Source organism: Macaca mulatta, chromosome 19 (genome assembly GCF_049350105.2).
Source record: "Macaca mulatta isolate MMU2019108-1 chromosome 19, T2T-MMU8v2.0, whole genome shotgun sequence".
Lineage (NCBI taxonomy): Eukaryota > Metazoa > Chordata > Mammalia > Primates > Cercopithecidae > Macaca > Macaca mulatta.
The window spans coordinates 2901640-2924444 of NC_133424.1; the positions used below are offsets into that span (position 1 = coordinate 2901640).

At 54.8% G+C, this 22805-nt stretch overlaps 1 protein-coding gene and 2 long non-coding RNA genes across 4 annotated transcripts in view; 2 read left to right on the forward strand and 1 right to left on the reverse strand.

Moving 5' to 3' along the window:
* LOC144336972 (uncharacterized) overlaps positions 1-1494 on the reverse strand; it is a 102762-nt gene extending 101268 nt beyond the window's left edge. The window contains exon 1 of the long non-coding RNA XR_013409520.1: positions 1462-1494. This is a non-coding gene — a long non-coding RNA (uncharacterized LOC144336972). The remainder of the gene's footprint in view (positions 1-1461) is intronic.
* A 3724-nt stretch (positions 1495-5218) lies between these two features.
* DOT1L (DOT1 like histone lysine methyltransferase) overlaps positions 5219-22805 on the forward strand; it is a 72960-nt gene continuing 55373 nt past the window's right edge. For both annotated transcript variants that reach the window (XM_077978913.1, XM_015122411.3), the window contains exon 1: positions 5219-5551. In XM_077978913.1, coding sequence (XP_077835039.1) covers positions 5471-5551 — 81 coding nt within the window. In that variant the 5' untranslated portion in view covers positions 5219-5470. The remainder of the gene's footprint in view (positions 5552-22805) is intronic.
* Positions 9410-11526, forward strand: LOC144336998 (uncharacterized). Its single transcript, XR_013409550.1, has 2 exons — positions 9410-10954; positions 11454-11526. It is a non-coding gene; the product is annotated as an uncharacterized LOC144336998 (long non-coding RNA).

Below are 22805 nucleotides of genomic sequence, written 5' to 3' on the forward strand. Positions count from 1 at the left end.
TCCCAAAGTGCTGGGATTACAGGCTTAAGCCACCGCGCCCGGCCTGTATTTTTTATAGATAATGGGTCTCATGATGTTGCCCAGGCTGATTTAGAACTCCTGGCCTCAAGTGATCCTCCCACCTTGGCCTCCCAAAGTGCTGGGATTACAAGCGTGAGCAACTGAGCCCGGCTCTTTCTTTTTTTTTTTTTGAGATGGAGATTCGTTCTTGTCACCCAGGCTGGAGTGCAGTGGCGCAATCTCCGCTCACTGCAACGTCCGCCTCCTGGGTTCGAGTGATTCTCTTGCTTCAGCTTTCCTAGGAACCACCACCACACCCAGCTTGAACCGTACTTTCTAATCTCGTTGCTAATCTGTTAGTCCTGCAAAGGCAGTCTAGTCCCCAGGCAAGAAAGGAGTTTGTTTGGGGAAAGCTGTTATTGTCTTTGTTTCAAAGTTAAACTATAAACTAAGTTACTCCCAAAATTAGTTTGGCCTCAACCCAGGAATGAACAAGGACAGTTTGCAGGTTAGGAACAAGATGGAGTTGGCTAGATCAGATCTCTTTCACTGTCAACATTTTCTGTTATAATTTTTTTTTTTTAATGGAGTCTTGTTCTGTCGCCAGGCTGGAGTGCAGTGGTGTGATCTCTGTTCACTGCAATCTCCACCTCCCTGGCTCAAGTGATTCTCCTGCCTCAGCCTTCTGAGTAGCTGGGATTACAGGCGCCCACCACCACACCAGGCTAATTTTTGTATTTTTAGGAGAGACGGGGTTTCACCGTGTTGGCCAGGATGGTCTCAATCTCTCTTTTTCTTTTTTGAGACGGAGTCTCCCTTTGTCACCCAGGCTGGAGTGCAATGGTGCAACCTCGGCTCACTACAACCTCTGCCTCCCAGGTTCAAGTGATTCTCCTGCCCCAGCCTCCCGAGTAGCTGGGATTACAGGCGTGCGCCACCATGCCTAGATAATTTTTGTATTTTTTTTAGTAGGGACGGGGTTTGACTATGTTGGTCAGGCTGGTCTCGAACTCCTGACCTCCTGATCCGCCCACCTTGGCCTCCCAAAGTGCTGGAATTACAGGCGTGAGCCACCGTGCCCGGCCTTCTGTTATAATTTTTGCAAAGGAGGTTTCAAACCTGTAACAGGAACTATGAGAATGACCAGAGGAAATGGCTCAGGAAAGAGGTGTACAAAAGTGGGAGGAGGCCGGGCGCAGTGGCTCACGCCTGTAATACCAGCACTTTGGGAGACCAAGGCAGGCCGATCACCTGAGGTCAGGAGTTTGAGACTAGCCTAGCCAACATCGTGAAACCCCGTCTCTACTAAAAATACCAAAATTAGCTGGGAGTGGTGGCACATGCCTGTAATCCTAGCTACTTAGGAGGCTGAGGCAGGAGAATCGTTTGAAATCGGGAGGAGGAGGTTGCAGTGAGCCAAGATCACACCACTGCATTTTAGCCTACATGACAGACCTAGACTCCTCCGTCTCAAAAAAAAAAAAAAAAAAAAACCGGGGGTGGAGATACAGGTTGCCACACCTGGAGTCCAGTGCATCCTCCAGCAGCTCCCAGTAGCCTATGGGAGGGGCACAGGCATTTGTCCATTCATCCCCAGTGTTTCTTAGCCCGGATGCCCTGTGCTCGGTGATCCTGAGGATACAGAGGATATAGTACCTGCCCACACAGGATTCTGGAGAAACCAACTGCTCAGAATAATGTTAGACCAGGATCTCTCCCCTGGAGAACCGTGGACATCAAGGCCAGATTATTCTCTGGGGTGGGCTATCCTGGGCACTGTAGGGTGCAGAGCAGCGTCCCTGGCCTCCACCCGCTCCATGCCAGGAGCTTCCTTCCAACCTAGCTGTGACAACCACAGATGTTCCCAGACATCACCCAGTGTTTCCTGGGGGCAGAATCACCGCTGGTTGAGACCTCCAGGGTTAAGGGATTCCAAGGTCCCCCAAGAGACTCTGAGTCCCACGATCCACTGCCCTGCTGAGGTCCCAGGAGGCTGCGCACATTAAAATCCACACCCTGAGTGGGTAGGGAGAGAGAGGAGGTGAGTCCTAGTAGCTGGGGGTCCTCCTGGTTTACAGGTTTACACCGTCTGCCCCATCGGGAGTTTCTCCTAGTTTTTTTTTTTTTTTTTTTTTTTTTTTTGAGACGGAGTCTTGCTTTTGTTGCTAGGCTGGAGTGCAGTGGCACAATCTCGGCTCACTGCAACCTCCGCCTTACTGCAACCTCCGCCTTCCAGGTTCAAGCCATTCTCTTGCCTCAGCCTCCTGAGTAGCTGGGATTACAGGTGCCCGCCACCACACCCGGCTAATTTTTGAACTTTTAGTAGAGACGGGGTTTCACCATATTGGCCAGGCTGGTTTTGAACTCCTGACCTCAAGTGATCTGCCCGCCTTGGCCTCCCGAAGTGCTGGGATTACAGGCGTGAGTCACTGCTCCTGGCTGTCTGGGCCTGGTAATTAGAAAGGACTTGCATTCCTCAGATAAAAATTCTTTTTTTTTTCCCACAAGGAAAATAATTCATAGGTCAAAATAAGTATGTAGAGATGAATCTCTAAAGTTAATGTTTTATTTGGCAAGAAAGAATTGGAATTTGAGGCATACGTGCAGACCAAAGAGGAGTCTGGGGTTTCATTAAAAAAAAAAAGAGGAGTGTGGCTGGGAGTGGCGGTTTATGCCTGTAATTCCAGCACTTTTGGGAGGCTGAGGCGGGAAGATAACTTGAGATCAGGAGTTCGAGACCAGCCTGGCCAACATGGCAAGACCCTATCTCTACTAAAAATACAGAAATTAGGCCGGGCGCGGTGGCTCAAGCCTGTAATCCCAGCACTTTGGGAGGCCGAGACGGGCGGATCACGAGGTCAGGAGATCGAGACCATCCTGGCTAACATGGTGAAACCCCATCTCTACTAAAAAATACAAAAAAAAACCTAGCCAGGCGAGGTGGCGGGCGCCTGTAGTCCCAGCTACTCGGGAGGCTGAGGCAGGAGAATGGCGTGAACCCGGGAGGCGGAGCTTGCAGTGAGCTGAGATCCGGCCACTGCACTCCAGCCTGGGCGACAGAGCGAGACTCCGTCTCAAAAAAAAACAAAAAAAACAAAAAAAAAACAGAAATTAGCTGGGCACAGTAGTGGGCACCCATAATCCCAGCTACTCGAGAGGCTGAGGCAGGAGAATTGCTAGAACCTAAGAGGCATTGCTTGTAGTGACTGGAGCCTGGTGTAGTGACTCCAGCCTGAGCGACAGAGTAAGACTATGTCAAAAAATCAATCAATCAATCAATAAAAAGACCAGCCTGGGGTACATAGCGGAACCCCATCTTTCCAACAACAAAGAAAAAGCCCATATATATATATATATATATACATATACATATATATATATATTTTTTTTTGGATATGGAGTGTCGCTCTGCTGCCCAGGCTGGAGTGTAGTGGCACGATCTCTGCTCACTGCAAGCTCCGCCTTGCGGGTTCATGCCTCCTGCCTCAGTCTCCTGAGGAGCTGCGGCTACAGGCGCCCGTCACCATGCCTGGCTAATTTTTTTTGTATTTTTAGTAGAGACAGGGTTTCACCGTGTTAGTCAGGATGGTCTCGGTCTCCTGACCTCGTGATCCGCCCGCCTCAGCCTTTACCCAAAGTGTTGGGATTACAGGCGTGAGCCACCGCGCCCGGCCTCTTTACTGTTCATCAAGATCTCAATGGGGGCCGGTTGCGGTGGCTCACACCTGTAATCCCAGCACTTCGGGAGGCCGAGGTGGGGGATCACTTTTGTGTTTGAGATTAGGAGTTTGAGACCAGCCTGGCCGACATGGCAGAAATGCATCTCTACTAAAAATACAAAAATTAGCCGGGCATGGTGGCAGGCACCTCTAATGCCAACTACTCAGGAGGCTGAGGCAGGAGAGTCGCTTGAGCTCCGGAGGCGGAGGCTGCAGTGACCTGAGATTGTGCCACTGCACTCTAGCCTGGGCAACAGAGCGAGAGTGTCTCAAAAAACCAAAAAAAAAAAAAAAAAAAAAAGTACAAGGGACTGTTGTACTTTGACACTCAAAGGCTTTAATCACCAGGCACTGTGGCAGTCACTGCGGGACTCCATTGTTGGGAGGAGGAAAGCATTGGAGGTCAAGTGACTCTCCCAAGGTCACCCAGCAGGGAAGGGGTGGGGCAGGGCTGGAATCTGGCTGGGCAGGGAGGGTGTTGGTGTCCCCTGGGGACTTGGGGAGGTGCTGGTGGTGAAACCGCCTTTGCAAAATTATGACTGAGACAGTTAAAGAGATCTTTACTGACTCCCCCTTGCTTCTAACCTCCAAGCTGTCCTTGTTCATCCCTGGGCGTAGGCTGAACTAACTTTGGGAGAAACTTAGTTTATAGCTTAATTAATTAATTAATTAATTAATTTGAGACGGAGTCTTGCTCTGTTGCCCAGGCTGGAGTACAATGGTGCAACCTCAGCCTCCCAGGTTCAAACGATTCTCCTGCCTCAGCCTCCCCAGTAGCCTGGATTACAGGTGCCCGCCACCGCGCCCAGCTAATTTTTGTATTTCTGGAAGAGACGGGGTTTTACCATGTTGGCCAGGCTGGTCTTGAATTCCTGAACTCAGGTGATCTGCCGGCCTCGGCCTCACAAAGTGCTGGGATTACTGGCGTGAGTCACTGCGCCTAGCCATGAGAGGGGGTTTCTCTGTGTTCGTCAGTCTGGTCTCGAACTTCCAACCTCAGGTGATCCGCCCGCCTTGGGCTCCCAAAGTGCTGGGATTACAGGGGTGAATCACCACGCCCAGCTTTTTTTTTGTACCCAATGAAACAGCATTGTTGTCGAATGAGTCCTGGGCTTGGAGCTAGAGCAAGCCCTAGACCGTGACTCTTACGGGGGAAAATTAGGTTTTTGGTTTTACTAGGTCGTGTGTGGGGAGGTGTTCGGCGTCCTCCCCCCTGGGACGGGATTCGAACTCGTCATCCGACGGGCCCGCCCATAGGGTCTCCCCGGGTCTCCGCGTCGGGCCGGCGAGTGGGGGAAGGGGGCGCCTGAGGGCAACCGAGGACGTGCGTGCGTATGTGCGTGCGTGCGTGGATTCGGGCGGGCGGGCGAGTCCACGGGGCGGGGCGCCGAAGGGGTGGCGCGCGCGGGGCGGCCGGCTGGGCGGCGGGCACGCGCCGGCCTCTTCGCTCTGGGCCCCCCTCGCGCGCACGGCGAGTGGTTCCGCCCGGCCCCCGGCTCATTGTGCTCGCCTCACGCCGGCCCAAGATGGCGGAGGCGCTGGAGGCCCCGGGCCTGTGACCACAAAGAGGGAGCCGGGGGCCGGGCCGGACCGGAGCGCGGCGGCGGCGGCGGCGGCGGCCGAGGCCGAGGCCAGGCCCCCTCCCCTCAGCCTCCCGCCCCTCCCTCCTGCCCGCCCTCCTCCGCCCACCGGCGGCCCCGCCCCTCCCCCAACCGCCCGCCTAGCATGGTGCGGCGGCCGCGCGCGCGGACATGGGGGAGAAGCTGGAGCTGAGACTCAAGTCGCCCGTGGGGGCTGAGCCCGCCGTCTACCCGTGGCCGTTGCCGGTCTACGTGAGTGCCGTCCCCCACCGTCCCTCCCTCCCGGCCTCCCCTCCTCCGTCGCCCCCGGGGACACCCCAAAACCCCCCAGCCGCGCGCGCCGGTCTCTCCTGGGGAACGGAGCCCTTGGACCCCACTGTCGCTGCTAGGGACCCCCGTTGCTTCCCCGCCGAGGGCCCCGCGGCTGTTTCCAGTAGGGTGGGAGCCCCCCGCGCCCGGGGTGGGAGCGGGAGCCGGCGCCCCCGAGCCCGGTCGCGGTGCCGTTGACCCCGCCGGGCTGTCCCGGGCGCAGAACGGGAGGAGTAGCTCGTGCCGGCCGCGTTTTGACGTGAAGCCCGCCCGGCTTGTTCCCGGCGCTGTCAGTGTGCTCCGCCGCCTTATTTCTCTTTTTAAGGGCATCCTTTTCTGTCTCTTCTCTTCTTTTTTAAAATTAGGCGTTTGTCACGCTTTTCCTACTGGGGCTGGGCGGGCCCGACCCTGGGAAGGTGGGAGATAACGTCCCCTTGAGTGGGCGGGAGCGGTCTGACCTTTGGAAATGGGGAAATTTTGCCCCGGTAATGTTGAGCGGGTATGGGCTGCCCTGGCCCTGGGAAATTATGAATCTTTCACCTTTTAATGCTAGTGGGCGGGACAGGCTTTACCCTTGGAAATCGGGACTTCTGTCCCCCGATCTTGAGTGGGCAGGATTGGGCTCACCCCGGGAGTTAGTAAATTTTGTCTCCTTCATCTTGGTGACCGTTGGAAAATGACAGGCCGGGTGGAATGTTACAGAGGGCACCCCCCGGGGTGGTTCCAGAAACCCGCGTGCGGCTCCCGGGGTGCGAGTCCCGGCGTGGCCCCTGGGGAGGCGGGGCTCGTGCGTCCGCGCTTGGGACCCTCTGAGCACGCTCCGGTCCGGGAAGGGCGCTTTTTCGGGGAAAAGTGAAGCAGGCGCTGTCGGCGAGCGTGTCTGGGGTGCGAGTTTTGGGGGGCGCGCCCGCAGGGCTCGGCCGGGCATCCCCGCGCGCCTTGGGACTCCCGCGCGCGCGCTCGGCTTGTGTCAGTTTTTGGAAACGTGCTCGCTGGGGGCGGGGTCAGGACGCCGAGAGCGCTGGGGAGCCCGGGCTGGCTCACTGCCGCGGGTCCGTGCGAGTGGGAGGGAGAGGGAGAGCGGCTTCCAGCCCGGCCGCACGTCCCGCGCGCGGGGCTGGTGGGGTCGGGCCCTGGGGCTCTGGCTTCCGTGGTTGGGCAGCTCTGGGTGTGCGCCTGGGCGGCCTGACCGGGTTCCGGCCGGGAGAGGTGCTAGGACAAAAACTGAAAGCGGAGGCAGCGCTTCAGCGCCCCGACCGGTTTCCTCCCTCGAATGTTCAAACTCCAGAATCCTTCCAGCCTCCGCTTCTCTCTGTTGGGCTCTCATCGTTTTAGGTGATAGAAGGCGTCCGACCATGACGTTATTACAAAAATTTTATTAGACTGGAGTAGAATGAGGAGTTCTATCTGTGACTGAGGATCAATTGAGCTGGCTTACCACCGTCCGACCAGTCCCAGTATATGGCTTCACAATTTTATTTTATTTTATCTATTTTGTTTTGTTTTGTTTTTTGAGACGGAGTTTCGCTCTTGTTGCGCAGGCTGGAGTGCAATGGTGTGATCTCGGCTCACTGAAACCTCTGCCCCCCGGGTTCAAGCGATTCTCCTGCCTTGGCCTCTCTGGTAGCTGGGATTACAGGCATGCGCCACCACACCCTGCTAATTTTGTTTTTAGTAGAGACAGGGTTTCTCCATGTTGGTCATTCTGGTCTCAAATTCCTGATCTCTGGTGATCCGCCCGCCTCCGCCTCCCAAAGTGCTGGGATTACAGGCGTGAGCCACCGCGCCCCGCCTTACCTTTATTTATTTATTTATTTTTTGAGAGGGATTGCAGCTTTTGTTGCCCAGGCCAGAGTGCAGTGTCGCCATCTCTGCTCATCGCACCCTCTGCCTCCTGGGTTCAAGCGATTCTCCTGCCTCAACCTCCTGAGTAGCTGGGATTACTGGCATGAGGCACCACGCCTGGCTAATTTTGTATTTTTAGTAGAGATGGGGTTTCTCCATGTTGGCCAGGCTGGTCTTGAACTCGCAACCTCAGGTGATCCGCCTGCCGTGGCCTCCCAAAGTGCTGGGATTACGGGGGTGAGCCACTGCACCTGGCCTCACATTTATTTGTTTATCTTCCTCTTTCAGTTCACCTAGGGCGTAGTTCACTGTTTAGAGGGTACAAACTGAGAGTTTGACAAACAAAATGAAAGTTTGACAAACTCATCGGGTGGTGCCCTGACCAGCGCTGTCGTCCAGGTGCAGAACCCCCAGCTTCCCTGCGGTGCCCCTGTCCTCAGCCTGCCTGGGAGCTCCTGGCTGCTCCCCATCCGGCCTTACCTGTAGTTCTGCCATTCTCAGAAAGTTGGCTGAATGGAATCAACAGGACGTTGCCTTTTGGTCCTGGTCGCTTTCAGGTGGCCGAATCCATGTTGCTGCAGGTTTCAAAAGTTACCCCATTTTTCTGGTGACTGTAGATCCATTGGACAGTTGGACCACAGATTGTTTATCCGTTTGCCTGCGGGTCACAGGACTGTGGGCTGTTTCCAATTTTTGGTGATTAGAATAAAGCTGCACTAAACAGCACTGGCGGGATTTTTGGTGAAAGTCAGTGTTCGCAGGGCGAGGTTCTCAGGAGTGGACTGCACGACCTGTGTTAAGTGTCTGTTTAACATCTGCATCCCGGCCGGGCGCGGTGGCTCAAGCCTGTAATCCCAGCACTTTGGGAGGCCGAGACGGGCGGATCATGAGGTCAGGAGATCGAGACCATCCTGGCTAACACAGTGAAACCCCGTCTCTACTGAAAATACGAAAAACTAGCCGGGCGAGGTGGCGGGCGCCTGTAGTCCCAGCTACTCGGGAGGCTGAGGCAGGAGAATGGCGTAAACCCGGGAGGCGGAGCTTGCAGTGAGCTGCGATCCAGTCACTGCACTGCAGCCTGGGCGACAGAGCGAGACTCCGTCTCAAAAAAAAAAAAAAAGCATGCAGAACAACAAACAAACAAACAAACAAACAAAAAATCTGCATTCCAACAGTTGCCATTTGTCAGTGCTAAGAAACCCACTGGAACCCGCTGTCGGGGCCTGGGGCAATGGTCCTGCCAGGGGCCCGTTGCCTTTTCCTTGATACTTAAGTGAACGTTCCTGTGAAGGCAGCCCCGGCGTCCCCGTCCACATGCCTGGTGCCGTGCCTGGCCAGCGCCCCATTGGAAATAGTAAGGGGAGGGCCGGCGGGAGCGGGCTTTCCAGTGGTGGGCGGGACTGTGCGGAGTCTTTCCCTCCCTGGCCGGCCCTGGCTTGGCAGGATGTGCTGGTCCTGGCGCCGTCTGCGGCCCGTTCCTGCTCTGGTTGGCCTGCTGCCGGCCCGGCATCTTCATTCGCCCCAGTGCCAGAGGCAGCCTTCCGACAACCCTGCCGTGACATTTGTCATTTTCCCCTTGTCGTGCTCCCGTTGTCGTGCTCCCGTTGTCGTGCTCCTCTTGAGGAATTTTGCTTTCTCACAAGAAGTGAGGGGTGGTTCTGTTTTGTTTTTTTTTTTTGAGACAGAGTCTCGCTCTATTGCCCAGGCTGGAGTGCAGTGGCGCGATCTCCGCTCACTGCATCTCCGCTTCCCGGGTTCCAGTGATTCTCCTGCCTCAGCTTCCCCAGTAACTGGGATTACAGGTACCCGCCACCACTCCTGGCTGATTTTTGTATTTTTAATAGAGACGGGGTTTCACCATATTGGCCAGGCTGGTCTCGAACTCCTGACCTCAGGTGATCTGCCTGCCTCGGCCTCCCAAAGTGTTGGGATTACAGGCGTGAGCCACAGCACCTGGCTGTGGCTGCAACAGCACATATATTCGTGATTCATTCCAACAGCACCTACTGAATACTCAGTGTTGTGGGGGCACAGAGGACAAGCCAATATTCTCTCCCCACCCTCCGCCCTACCCTGCCCAGCGTTCTTAGTCTCAAGAAGCCTGTAAAATGAAGACAGGCCGGGCACAGGGGCTCACGCCTGTAGTCCCTGCACTTTAGGAAGCCCAGGCGGGAAGATCACTTGAACCCAGGAGTTCGAGACAAGCCAGGGCAACATAGTGAGACTCCATCTCTACCAAGAACGTTACACAGTGGAGTTCAGCAGATTATAAATAGAAGCTCAGCAGAGATTCTGTGCTGAGCACAAGGTCAGCTGAGGTCCCCGGGGAGGGGCTGCCACTTCTGCCCTGGGGGCCTGTGGGTGGCTGCCTGGAGGAGGGGCCATCCGGAGGAGGAAGCAGAAATAGCCACAACTGTCTACACTCGGAAATGAGCAGTTCGGAAGGGGTTTGCCCAGTTGGCAAACGCAAGGGGGAGGAAGGGCGATTTTTGTTCTTATATGACCTGGGAGTTCCTGGATGACCGCTTTTCTCAAGCCCCACGTGGCATTTCTTATTTTTTTGAGAGGGAATCTCGTACTGTTGCCTGGGCTGGAGTACAACTGTGCGATCTCGGCTCACTGCAACATCTGCCTCCCGGGTTCAAGTGATTCTCCTGTCTCAGCTTCCCCAGTGGCTGGTACTACAGGTGTGTGCCACCACGCCCAGCTAATTTTTTGTATTTTTAGTAGAGATGGGGTTTCACCATGTTGGCCAAGCTGGTCTCGAACTTGTGACCTCGTCATACACCTGCCTGGACCTCCCAGAGTGCTAGGATTACAGGCGTGAGCCACCCCACCTAGCCCGGCGTGGCATTTCTAGGGCAGGATGGCCCTGCCCTTCTTCTGGTGGGAAGGGCACAAGTGGCATTATTGGCTGGTTGCTCGGAAGGAACCTGCAAGGGCCACAGAAGGGGACCTTCCCCTTGGTGACTCATGGGCTGTGGGCGGGCAGGGGCGGCCTCCACTGGCCAAGGGTCCCGACTCTCTGACTCTCATTAATGAGTGAGTACATGTTCCGCCTGACAGCCTGGCCTGGAGCCCGCCTGTGGGTGGCGGTGAGTGGGCAGCCAGCAGTGAGTAGCAGCCAGGGGCGGGGTGAGCCATCCCCACCGTGACTCAGAAGGTATTTTCTGCTGCTGACCTCTGAGCATGAGTGTCCTGAGTAATCCCAGCTCCCCCGGAGGCAGATTAACCTTTAGGCAGCTTTGTGTGAGTAAAGGAGTTGCTTTAAAAAGGAAGGAATAATAGAAAAAACCCAGTGTTCCATTTTATAGCAAATGTACACTGTTTTGTTCCTGGTGGCCTAAAAGAGGTTGCAGGGGGCACTGGGGGGGTGGGGGTGCGTTGTCCCGAAACTCTGCAGGTGATACAGACACTCCAGCCTAGCTTCTGGGGAGGGTTTTTTTTGTTTGTTTTGTTTTTTTTGAGACAGACTCGCTGTGTCTCCCAGGATGGAGTGCAGTGGCCCAATCTCGGCTCACTGCAGCTTCCGCCTCCTGGGTTCCCAAGTAGCTGGGATTGCAGGTGTGAGCCACCACTCCCAGCTCTTTTTTTCCTTTAAAAATCTGCTTGTTAACTGCTGCTCATCAGAGTGTATATTTGGAGTAATTTGAGTCTGGACTCCCAGGTTTCAGTCCTCAAATGTGGCCCAAATAAACACTCCACTTATATTAATTTTGCTCCAGTTCATTTCCTTTAGCTCTACAGCGTAAATCTAAAATTATCTTAAAATAAAAAATTCAGTTTAAAAAACACGGTTGTCCAGGCACGGTGGCTCATGCCTGTAATCCCGGCACTTTGGGAGGCCAAGGCGGCGGATCACCTGCAGTGAGGAGTTCGAGACCAGCCTAGCCAACATGACGAAACCCCGTCTTTACTAAAAATACAAAAATTAGTTGGGCTTGGTGGTGGTTGTCTGTAATCCGGAGAATCGCTTGAACCTGAGAGGAGGAGGCTGCAGTGAGCCGAGATCATGCCATTGCATTCCGGTCTGGGCGACAGAGCGAGACTCTGTCTCAAACAAACAAACAAAATTAGATAAAGGAAAAAAGAATTTGTGTGGAAGTGATATTGGCCATTGATGGCTGCACATCGCTCTAGGTGTTACCGATTCCGGGAACAGGAAGACAGTGGCCGAGACCAGGAGGCAGGAACAGATAGATGCCTTTCCGCGCTTGCCCCTGGTGTGGTTGGGGGTCGTGACTGAAAGCCTTGCTCTTGTCTCTGGGTCTGATGCATTTTGCACGCCTTACTGGGCATGGACTGCCTGGAGCTGTTTTTCTCTTCCAGCGCTGTGGGGTATAGGAAGGACCCAACACAGTTCCTCCTGTGCTCTCCAGCAGTCAACACAGAGGAGTTCCGGAACCAGATATGTATACCAAGGGGTTCATCAGTTCTGTGTTTCCAACTGGGTAGCCCCGATTCAGCTCACTTCTAACATGTCTACCTCGACACAGGCTCAGATCCCACGGGGTGAGGGCTCAGTCCCCAAGACTCCCCAACTTGCCTTGGCACTTAGAGGCCCCAGGTTGTGGCCTGTGTTTCTGAGTGATCAGCTGTAAATTCAGCTTCCCATCACCCCTTCCTCGGCTTGATTACGTTGCCTCAGCGGCTCACAGAACTCAGTAACACTTAGGTCCTCTGGTTAATGATAAAGGACCATCAGTAGGATGCCCATGATACTGAGAAATGGACCCTCAGGGCAAGGCATGGGGGAAGGGCCCACCCTCCTTCAGGAGTCTCCTGGAACCTGTCCTTTTGGGTGTTATTTCTCTTATTATTTTGAGGTAGGGTCTTGCTTTGTCACCCAGGCTGGAGTGCAGTGGCTCGATCTCTGCTCGCTGCATCCCCTGCCTCCCAGGCCGAAGGGATTCTCCTGCCTCAGCCTCCCCAGTAGCTGGGATTACAGGCGTGAGCCACCACGCCTGGCTGAATTTTGTATTTTTTGGTGGCGCCTTGCTTTGTTGCCCCAGGCTGGTGGTAACTTTGATAAGCTTTGGGCCTCAGCCTCAGGCTGTGTGGTGGGGCCTGAGGTACAGCAGGGGCCCCAGAGGAGTCCTCCAGGGGAAGGACTGCAAGACGGTGTGGCGCTGGCGTGGCGCTGGCGGAGCCTTTTACCTGGAGGAGCCCAGTGTTGAGCTCTTCTGGTCCTGATTTGTACCGAGCCCTCCTCTTCCCGCCTATAGGCTGAAAGGATGAATTCCTGGCCCTGGAAGGTTCAAACAGCAGTTCTCAGGGGCGGAGGTGGCTCTGGCCCCAGGGGACACCTGGTGGCATCTGGAGACCTCTGCGGTTGTCACCACTGGGGTGGGGGAAACCCGAGGATGCTGCTCAGCACTCACAGAGCTTGGGGCAGCCCCGCCACCGAGGGCGGGCACAAGGTGCCAAGAGCTGTGCCTTTCATGGCCTGGCACAGACCGCCGCGGGGTGTCGCTTGGTGTTCACATAGATGCCTTCTCCTGGGGTCAGCCCCGCCTTTATTGCCTGGGTGCTTCCTGGCACCATGCGTGTCCGGCAGGCCCTGGCCAAGACCCAGGCTTGCTCCGTGCAGTCCCTGCCCACTGTGGCCCCCTGAGGAAAGGACCTGAGGCGAAGTTAGCGTAATGGGAGTGTATTTGGGCCACGTTTGCGGACTACAGCTCTGGAGACACAGATTGAAGTGCCCGGAGTGTATGTGCAGCAGTTACAAGTGGGGGCTTCCTGGAGAAAAGAAGGGGCAGCTTCTGCATTGGAATCACAGGAGTGATTGTCCAGCTCCGCATCCTTCCTGGTATCTCAGGATTAGCCTGGCTAATTTTTGTATTTTTAGTAGAGACGGAGTTTCATCATGTTGGCCAGGCCTGTCTCAAACTCCCAACCTCAGGTGATCCGCCCGCCTCAGCCTCCCAAAATGATGGGATTACAGGCGTGAGCCACCGCAGCTGGCACTCATTTTTTGTTTGTTTGTTTGTTTGAGATGGAGTCTTGATCTGTCACCCAAGCTGGAGTGCAGTGGCACGATCTCGGCTCACTGCAAGCTCCGCCTCCCAGGTTCACGCCATTCTCCTGCGTCAGCCTCCCAAGTAGCTGGGACTACAGGTGCCCGCCAACATACCCAGCTAATTGTTTGTATTTTTAGGAGAGACGGGGTTTCACCATGTTAACCAGGATGGTGTCGATCTCCTGACCTCGCGATCCGCCCGCCTCAGCCTCCCAAAGTGCTGGGATAACAGGCGTGAGCCATTGCACCTGGCCAGCCACTTTTCTTTTCTTTTCTTTTCTTTTTTTTCTTTTTTTTTTTTTTTTTGAGACGGAGTCTCGCTCTGTCGCCCAGGCTGGAGTGCAGTGGCGCGATCTCGGCTCACTGCAAGCTCCGCCTCCCGGGTTCACGCCATTCTCCTGCCTCAGCCTCCCGAGTAGCTGGGACTACAGGCGCCCACAACCGCGCCCGGCTAATTTTTTGTATTTTTAGTAGAGACGGGGTTTCACCGTGGTCTCGATCTCCTGACCTTGTGATCTGCCCGCCTTGGCCTCCCAAAGTGCTGGGATTACAGGCGTGAGCCACCGCGCCCGGCTCTTTTCTTTTCTTTTCTTTTTTTTTTTTTTTTTTGAGACGGAGTCTTGCTCTATTGCCCAGGCTGGAGTGCAGTGGCCGGATCTCAGCTCACTGCAAGCTCCGCCTCCCAGGTTCACGCCATTCTCCTGCCTCAGCCTCCCGAGTAGCTGGGACTATAGGCGCCTGCTACCTCGCCTGGCTAGTTTTTTTGTATTTTTTAGTAGAGACGGGGTTTCACCGTATTAGCCAGGATGGTCTCGATCTCCTGACCTCGTGATCCGCCCGTCTCGGCCTCCCAAAGTGCTGGGATGACAGGCTTGGGCCACCGTGCCCTGCCAGTTTTTTGTATTTTTTAGTGGAGACGGGGTTTCACCATGTTAGCCAGGATGGTCTTGATCTCCTGACCTCGTGATCCGCCCATCTTGGCCTCCCAAAGTGCTGGGATTACAGGCTTGAGCCACCGCGCCCGGCCCACTTTTCTTTCTAATTTTTTTTTGGACACAGAGTCTCACTCTTTTTACTCAGGCTGGAGTGCAGTGGTGCCATCTCGGCTCACTGAAACCTCCGCCTCCGAGGTTCAAGCCATTTTCCTGCCTCAGCCGCCCAAATAGCTGGGAATACAGGTGTGTGCCACCAGGCCCAGCTAATTTTTGTATTTTTAGTAGAGACGGAGTTTCACCACATTGGCCGAGCCGGTCTTGAACTCCTGACCTTAAGTGCCTGCCTCGACCTCTCACAGTGTTGGGTTGAGATGTGTGAGGCGCACGTGTGAGTCGCAGCCAGCCTGTTTCTCAGTTGGTTGCACCAGACGGGTACGTGCTGGCTGGCTGTGTGGGCATCCCGCCCTTCAGAGGGATGGACGGCCAGGCCTCATGCTGTTGCTGCTCCTCGTCTGGGGCTTAGGGGTGGCCTTGCTGGAGAGGCCATGGGTGAGTGATGGCGTGCAGGGCGGCAAGCGCGGAGGAGCAGGCAGGACAGGGTGCTGTGCCCAGGCCGGGGCACTACAGTTGCTGTGCTTTTGTTTTTCCTCTTTTATTTTTTTTGAGATGGAGTCTTGCTCTTGTTGCCCAGGCTGGAGTGCAGTGGCGAGATCTGGGCTTGCTGCAACCTCCACCTCCCGGGTTCACGCCATTCTCCTGCCTCAGCCTCCTGAGTATCTGGGATTACAGGCGCCCACCACCAAGCCGGGCTAATTTTTGTATTTTTAGTAGAGACGGGGTTTCACCGTGTTAGTGAGGCTGGTCTCAAACTCCTGACCTCGTGGTCTGCCTGCCCCATCTCCCAAAGTGCTGGGATTACAAGTGGGAGCCACCACGCCCAACCATGTTTTTCCTTTTTTTCTTTTTTTAATAACAGCCTTATCACGACAATTCACATATCAAAGTTCATCTGTTTTAGGCCGGGCATGAACCCGGGAGGCGGAGCTTGCAGTGAGCTGAGATCGCGCCACTGCACTCCAGCCTGGGCGACGGAGCTAGACTCCATCTCAAAAAAAAAAAAAAAAAAGTTCACCCGTTTTAAGTGTACATTTCAGTGGTTTTTAGTCTATTCACCATTGTCTAATTCCAGAACATTCTCATCACCCCAAAAGGGAGCGCTGTTGCCTCAGCAGTCAGTGCTGGTCTTCCCTAGCGTCCTGGTGCATTTTTCCCTGTGAGGAGGCCCACGAGTCCCCTGCTTTCCTCCCTCCTGTCACACCGTGGCCTTGGCCTCAGGCTAGAGGGTCAGTGGCCGTAAGCCTGTGCTCAGACAGCCCGTGCTCAGACGGCCCCTGCTCAGACGAGGGCGAGGAGAGTTCTGGTCAGCACATCCAGCCTCCCTCCGTGTCGCTTTGCTGCTGGAGAAGGAGGGTCCCAATGCAGACCCCAAGGGAGGAGAGAACTTGAGGTGAGCCGCCGATCACAGTGAGAGCAGCCACGAAGCCGCTCCCTTACACAGCAGGGCTCCCTGAACAGAGCAGGCCATCCTCGGGGGGCAGGCAGAGGGTGCCCGGTCTTCCTGAGCGCCTCTGTGTGTGAGAAACGGTCGGGGTTGCGAGTAAACCTGGAACGTACAGACACGCTCACTGGAGCCCAGCCAGGTGGTGCCGTCCGACCACCCTTCAGCCCCTGCTCACTGGCCCTCTCCGTACAGCGGGCACGGTTCTGCAGGCTGCCCGGAAGACCTCCCCCACCCACAGATGCTCCGTGTCCTTGGTGGTCAGCTCATAAGTGTGAACCTTCCAGGTGCCTTGCGAGTGTCTAACTATGCACTTTAAGATGGCGTTGCTCTGGTCATGTTTTAGGAAAGCAGAGGCCTGGTGAGCAGAGCTTCCTCTCACAGCTTCCCAGCGGCCTGTGTGGGTGGCCTCAGCCCCTCCTGAGCACCTCCAGTGTCCAGTTGCTTTGCATGTTTACAGGGAGCTCCTTTGGTTGCTGGGTAGCTTGGGCTGTTTGTTTGTTTGTTTGAAATGAACTCTCTGTCACCCAGGATGGAGTATTGGAGTGTAGTGGCGTGATCATAACTCACTGCAACCTTGAAGTCTCGGCTCAGGTGGTCCTCCCACCTCAGCCTCCTGCAGTGCTGGGACTACAGGCGTGCACAGCTGTGCCTAGCCAGCTGGGGCTGTTGCAGATGGACTAGTTACTATCAAGTCAGCTGAAGCCTTGTCAGCCATCCTTGATCTGAGCTCTCCTTGGAGCTCTCAGACGGCCCTGTCCTCCTCCTGTGGAGGTCTGAGTCCACTTTTCACACTGCCCTTGATCCTGCAGACAGATGCTCAGCCAGGAAGCAACACGGTCTGATGTCCAGGCCCAGCTCTGCTGTGAATTAGCTGCGTGGACTTGGGTCAGGGCCTGTGTGGACCTTGGGTTCAGGGTCAAGTCTAAAAATGCTCTGTCAGACCAGGTGTGGTGGCTCACACCTGTAATGCCAGGACTTTGGGAGGCCGAGGCAGGTGGATCACCTGAGATTGGGAGTTGGAGACCAGCCTGACCCACATGGAGAAACCCCGTCTCTACTAAAAATACAAAATTAGCCGGGTGTGGTGGCACATGCCTGTAATCCCAGCTACTTGGGAGGCTGAGGCAGGAGAATCACTTGAACCCAGGAGGTGGAGGTTGCAGTGAGCCGAGATCGTGCCATCGCACTCCAGCCTGGGCAACAAGAATGAAACTCAAAAAAAAAAAAAAAAAAAAAAAAAAAGCTTTGTCAACTAAGAAGGTAGAATTAGGTCCTGTGAGGTAAGGCTGCAGAAATATTCCATAAGGTACATGTGTGATTTCACTGTTTCTAGTAGCCACATTTTTAAAAAGCTAAGATAAATTGGCCGGGCGCGGTGGCTCAAGCCTGTAATCCCAGCACTTTGGGAGGCCGAGATGGGCGGATCACGAGGTCAGGAGATCGAGACCATCCTGGCTAACACGTTGAAACCCCGTCTCTACTAAAAAAAATACAAAAAACTAGCCGGGCGCGGTGGCGGGCGCCTGTAGTCCCAGCTACTCGGGAGGCTGAGGCAGGAGAATGGCGTAAAAAACCCGGGAGGCGGAGCTTGCAGTGAGCTGAGATCCGGCCACTGCACTCCAGCCTGGGCTACAGAGCCAGACTCCATCTCAAAAAAAAAAAAAAAAAAAAAAGCTAAGATAAATTTTGTTTTTTCTTTTTTTAGAGATAGAGTCTCGCTGTTCACCCAGGCTGGAGTGCAGTGGTGTGATCACAGCTCACGGCAGCCTTGAACTCTTGGGTACAAGGGATCCTCCCACTTCAGTCTCCCAAATAGCTGAGAATACAGGCGCACCTGCCATGCGCAGCTAATTAAAACAAAATTTTTTTTTTGAAGAGATGAGGGTCTCAATATGTTGTCCAGGCTGATCTCAAACTCCTAGCTTCAAGGAGTCCTCCTGCCTCATCCTCCCAGAGTGCTGGGATTACAGGCATAAGCCACTGTGTCTGGCTTCTTTTTTAATTTTTAAATTTTTTTTTTTTTTTTTTTTGAGACGGAGTCTCTCTCTGTCGCCCAGGCTGGAGTGCAGTGGCGCGATCTCGGCTCACTACAAGCTGCGCCTCCTGGGTTCACGCCATTCTCCTGCCTCAACCTCCCAAGTAGCAGGGACTACAGGCGCCTGCCACCATGCCTGGCTAATTTGTTGTATTTTTAGTAGAGATGGAGTTTCATGGTGTTAGCCAGGATGGTCTCGATGTCCTGACCTTGTGATCTGCCTGCCTCGGCCTCCCAGAGTGCTGGGATTACAGGTGTGAGCCACTGCGCCCGGCCGGCCTATATATATATATGTATTTTTTTTTTTTTTTTTTTTGAGACGGAGTCTCGCCCTGTCGCCCAAGGCTGGAGTGCAGTGGCCGGACCTCAGCTCACTGCAAGCTCCGCCTCCCAGGTTTATGCCATTCTCCTGCCTCAGCCTCCCGAGTAGCTGGGACTACAGGCGCCCACCACGTCGCCCGGCTAGTTTTTTGTATTTTTTTAGTAGAGACGGGGTTTCACCGTGTTAGCCAGGATGGTCTCGATCTCCCGACCTTGTGATCCGCCCGTCTCGGCCTCCCAAAGTGCTGGGATTACAGGCTTGAGCCACCGCGCCCGGCCCCCGGCCAATATTTTTTATCTTTCTAGAGTTGAGATCTTGCCGTGTTGCCCAGGTTGGAGTACAGTGACGATCATGATTTGCTGTGGCCTCAAACTCCTGGGCTCCAGTGATCCTGCTGCCTCAGCCTCCCAAGTTGCTGGGACCCCAGGCATGGGCCACTGCGTCTGGCCCAGGAGATAAAATTTTCATAACTTATTTAACCCAGTATAACTAGAACATTATCATTTTATCATGTAATTAAAAAATTGTTCTGGCCGGGCGCGGTGACTCATACCTGTAATCCCAGCACTTTGGGAGGCCAAAGTGGGCAGATCGCCTGAGGTCAGGAGTTCGAGACCAGCCTGGCCAACATGGTGAAACCCCGTCTCTACTAAAACGAAAATTAGCCAGGTGTGGGCCGGCCGTGGTGGCTCACGCCTGTGATCCCTGCACTTTGGGAGGCCGAGGCGGGTGGAACACCTGAGGTCAGGAGTTCGAGACCAGCCTGGCCAACATGATGAAACCCCATCTCTACTAAAAATACAAAAAAGTAGCCAGGCGTGGTGACCGACGCCTGTAACCCCAGCAGCTACTCAGGAGGCTGAGACAGGAAAATGGCTTGAACCCAGGAAGTGGAGGTTGCTGTGAGCTGAGACTGCACCATTGAACCTGGGAGGTAGAGGTTGCAGTGAGCTGAGACCGCATCACTACACTCCAGCCTCAGCAACAAGAGCAAAACTCCGTCTCAAAAAAAAAAAAAAAAAAAAAAAAAAAGGAACTCCAACACAAGAGCTGGAAGCCAGCGCTGGGCTCTTTTTTTTTTTTTTTTTTTTTTTTTTTGAGACGGAGTCTCGCTGTGTCGCCCAGGCTGGAGTGCAGTGGTGCGATCTCGGCTCACTGCAAGCTCCGCCTCCCGGGTTCACGCCATTCTCCCGCCTCAGCCTCCGAGTAGCTGGGACTACAGGCGCCCGCCACCTCGCCCGACTAATTTTTTGTATTTTTTAGTAGAGACGGGGTTTCACCGTGTTAGCCAGGATGGTCTCGATCTCCTGACCTCGTGATCCGCCCGCCTCGGCCTCCCAAAGTGCTGGGATTACAGGCGTGAGCCACCGCGCCCGGCCCCGCGCTGGGCTCTTTCACACAGAGGCGCCCACCCACAGACCAGGAGTACGAACCCAACCGTGCTGCTCTAGACATGGGCCCTGGGGTGGTCGCCCAACCTCTGTGGCCTGGCTCTGCCTGTTCCCTGGGCCCTCTAGGAACTGGTCTGTGCTGGAAACACCTCTTGGCCGAGGCTCCTTTTACTAGACATCCACTCTCAGTCGGGAGTCCTCCAGGCCCCGCACACCCACCCACCGTGAGAGGGAATGTCACCTCTTGGCTTTCGGGATTCGGAAAAGCCTGGTGAAGTCTGCACAAAGCCCTGGCCCCCAGCCCTCGGTCCACACGGCAGCCCACACCACAGGGCACCTCCGGACAGGACGCAGCATGAGCAAGGAGGAGACGGGGGTGGTAACTCGGGGCGCACTGCCTGGTGGGGACACTGTCTCCCTAGCTGAGTGACGGGGAACGAGGCACCGTGACGAAACAGGCGTGGGGCAGAGGGCACGGCTCGCGGGAGTTGCAGAGGCCAGTTCACCCTGCTACTGCTTCTGGGGGGCACTCGTTTTTAGAACTACACTCATGTGGCCCCCAAAATAATGTCACGCTGCCAAGGAGAGCAGGCACGGGCAGGTGACACCGCTGTGAAGCAGAGCGTTTCCAGCCCTCACACCGTGAGTCATCTGGCTGCCGGGAATGTTCTGTGCTCCAGGAAGGCCGGGGCCTGTGAGAAGCGCTTGGCTGTGAATCCCAGGAAGGGGAACTCGGGCCCACAGCCCCTCCATCCTGCGCAGCCTCAGGACGCTCAAACCACAGCCAGAAACGCTCTGCCAGCCAGACGCGCAGCTCCCATGGCCACCACTTTGAGACAGCGACTCCCCGTGACAAGAAAACCCCGAAACTGGGCGAGGCAGGGCCCTCTGTCAAATGATCACCGGGGAAGATGCTCTGGAGAGACAGGAAATGCAGGGACCACAGCAGGCTGGATTTCCAGCCTGAGGAGGGAGAGGGGGACCCTGCCGTGGGCCCTGACTGTGAGCAGGAGGAAAGGGGTCTCAGAAGCAGCACCCCGACATGAGGGAGCAGGCCCAGCACCCCTTCCTCCCGTCTCCAGCCCCTGACCAGAGAGGAGGCCGGCCCTCTGGGTCTCGCTTCAGATGTGCAGAACCCAGTGCTTCCGGCTGCACCCTGCAACATCCCACAGCACTCCGCGGGGTCCGCAGGAAGAAGACTCCCCCTTGAGGGGAGGCGTGTGGAGCGCCACTGCCCCGACAGCAGCCACTGGCCACTCGGGGCTATGGGCGCCCAACATGTGGCTGGTGGGACGGAGCTGTATAGAGCGCACAATATATAGGAAACGGCCAGGCGTGCCACACTAGCCACACCCACGCAGTCAAATCCCGCAGGAACATTTTTTTTTTTTTTTTTTGGAGAAAAAGTTTTGCTCTTGTCGCCCAGGCTGGAGTGTAGTGGTGCAATCTCGGCTCACTGCAACCTTTACCTCCTGGGTTCAAGCAAGTCTCCTGCCTCAGCCTCCTCAGTAGCTGGGATTACAGGCACCCGCCACCATACCCGGCTCATTTTTGTATTATTAGTACTACTAACAATTTTTGTATTAGTAGTAGTACTGATACTTTTTTTTTTTTTTTTTTTTTTTTTGGTGAGACGGGGTCTTGCTCTGTCACCCAGGCTGGAGTGTAGTGGCGTGATTCGGCTCACTGCAAGCTCCGCCTCCCGGGTTCACCTTTTCTCCTGCTTCAGCCTCCCGAGTAGCTGGGACTACAGGCGCCCGCCACCTTGCCCGGCTAAGTTTTTTTGTATTTTTCATAGAGACGGGGTTTCACTATGTTAGCCAGGATGGTCTCGATCTCCTGACCTCATGATCCACCTGCCTTGGCCTCCCAAAGGGCTGGGATTACAGGCATCAGCCACTGCGCCCAGCAATAATTTTTGTATTATTAGTAGTACCAATGATTTTTGTATTATTAGCAGAGCTAATATTTATGGCATTAGTATTTGCCACGTTGGCCAGGCTGGCCTCGAATTCCTGACCTCATGATCTGCGCCCAGCTCGTGTTGAAGTTTGTTAGCCACCTTTGAGCAAGGGGCCCCATTTTCACTTTGTCAGGGGCCTGCAAGGGCTGCCTGCTCCCTCGCCACCCTCGCCTGCCCTGCTCCTCGCTCTGCCCAGCCCCAGCTCCTGCCTCCTATTTATCTTTTTCTTTCTTTTTTTTTTGAGCTGGAATCTCACTCTGCTGCCCAGATTGGAGTGCAGTGGTGTGATCTTGGCTCACTGCAAGCTCTGCTTCCCGGGTTCAAGAGATTCTCCTGCCTCAGCCACCAGGTAGCTTGGGTTACAGGTGTGTGCCACCACACCTAGCTATTTTTTTTTTTTTTTTTTTTTGAGATGGAATCTCATTCTGTAGCCTAGGCTGGAGTGCAGTGGTGCAGTCTCGGCTCACTGCAACCTCTGCCTCCTGGGTTCAAGTGAATCTCCTGGCTCAGCCTCCCAAGTAGCTGGGATTACAGGCACGCAACACCGTGCCCAGCTAAATTTTTTTTGTGTTTTTCGTAGAGATGGGGTTTCACTGTGTTGGCCAGGTTGGTCTTGAACTCCTGACCTCAAGTGATCCACCCGCCTTGGCCTCCCAAAGTGCTGTGATTACAGGTGTGAGTCACCATGCCCGGCCAGTTTTTTTTTTTGGTATTTTTTTGTAGAGATGGTGTTTCACCATATCTTTGGGAGGCCAAGGTGGACAGCTCACTTGAGGCCGGGAGTTCAAGACCAGCCTGGCCAACATGGTGAAACCTCATGTCTACAAAAAAAAAAAAAAAAAAATCTCCAAAAAACACTTCACTTTGAAGTGGTTTTTTTTTTTCTTTTCTGAGACGGAGTCTCGCTGTGTAGCTCAGGCTGGAGTGCAATGGTGCGATCTCAGCTCACTGCAGCCTTTGCCTCCTGGGTTCAAGCTATTCTGCCTCAGCCTCCCGGGTATCTGGGACTACGGGCGTGTGCCACCATGTCCAGCTAATGTTTGTTTTTTGTTTTTTGTTTTTTGTTTTGAGACGGAGTCTTGCTCTGTTGCCCAGGCTGGAGTGCAGTAGCGCAATCTCAGCTCAC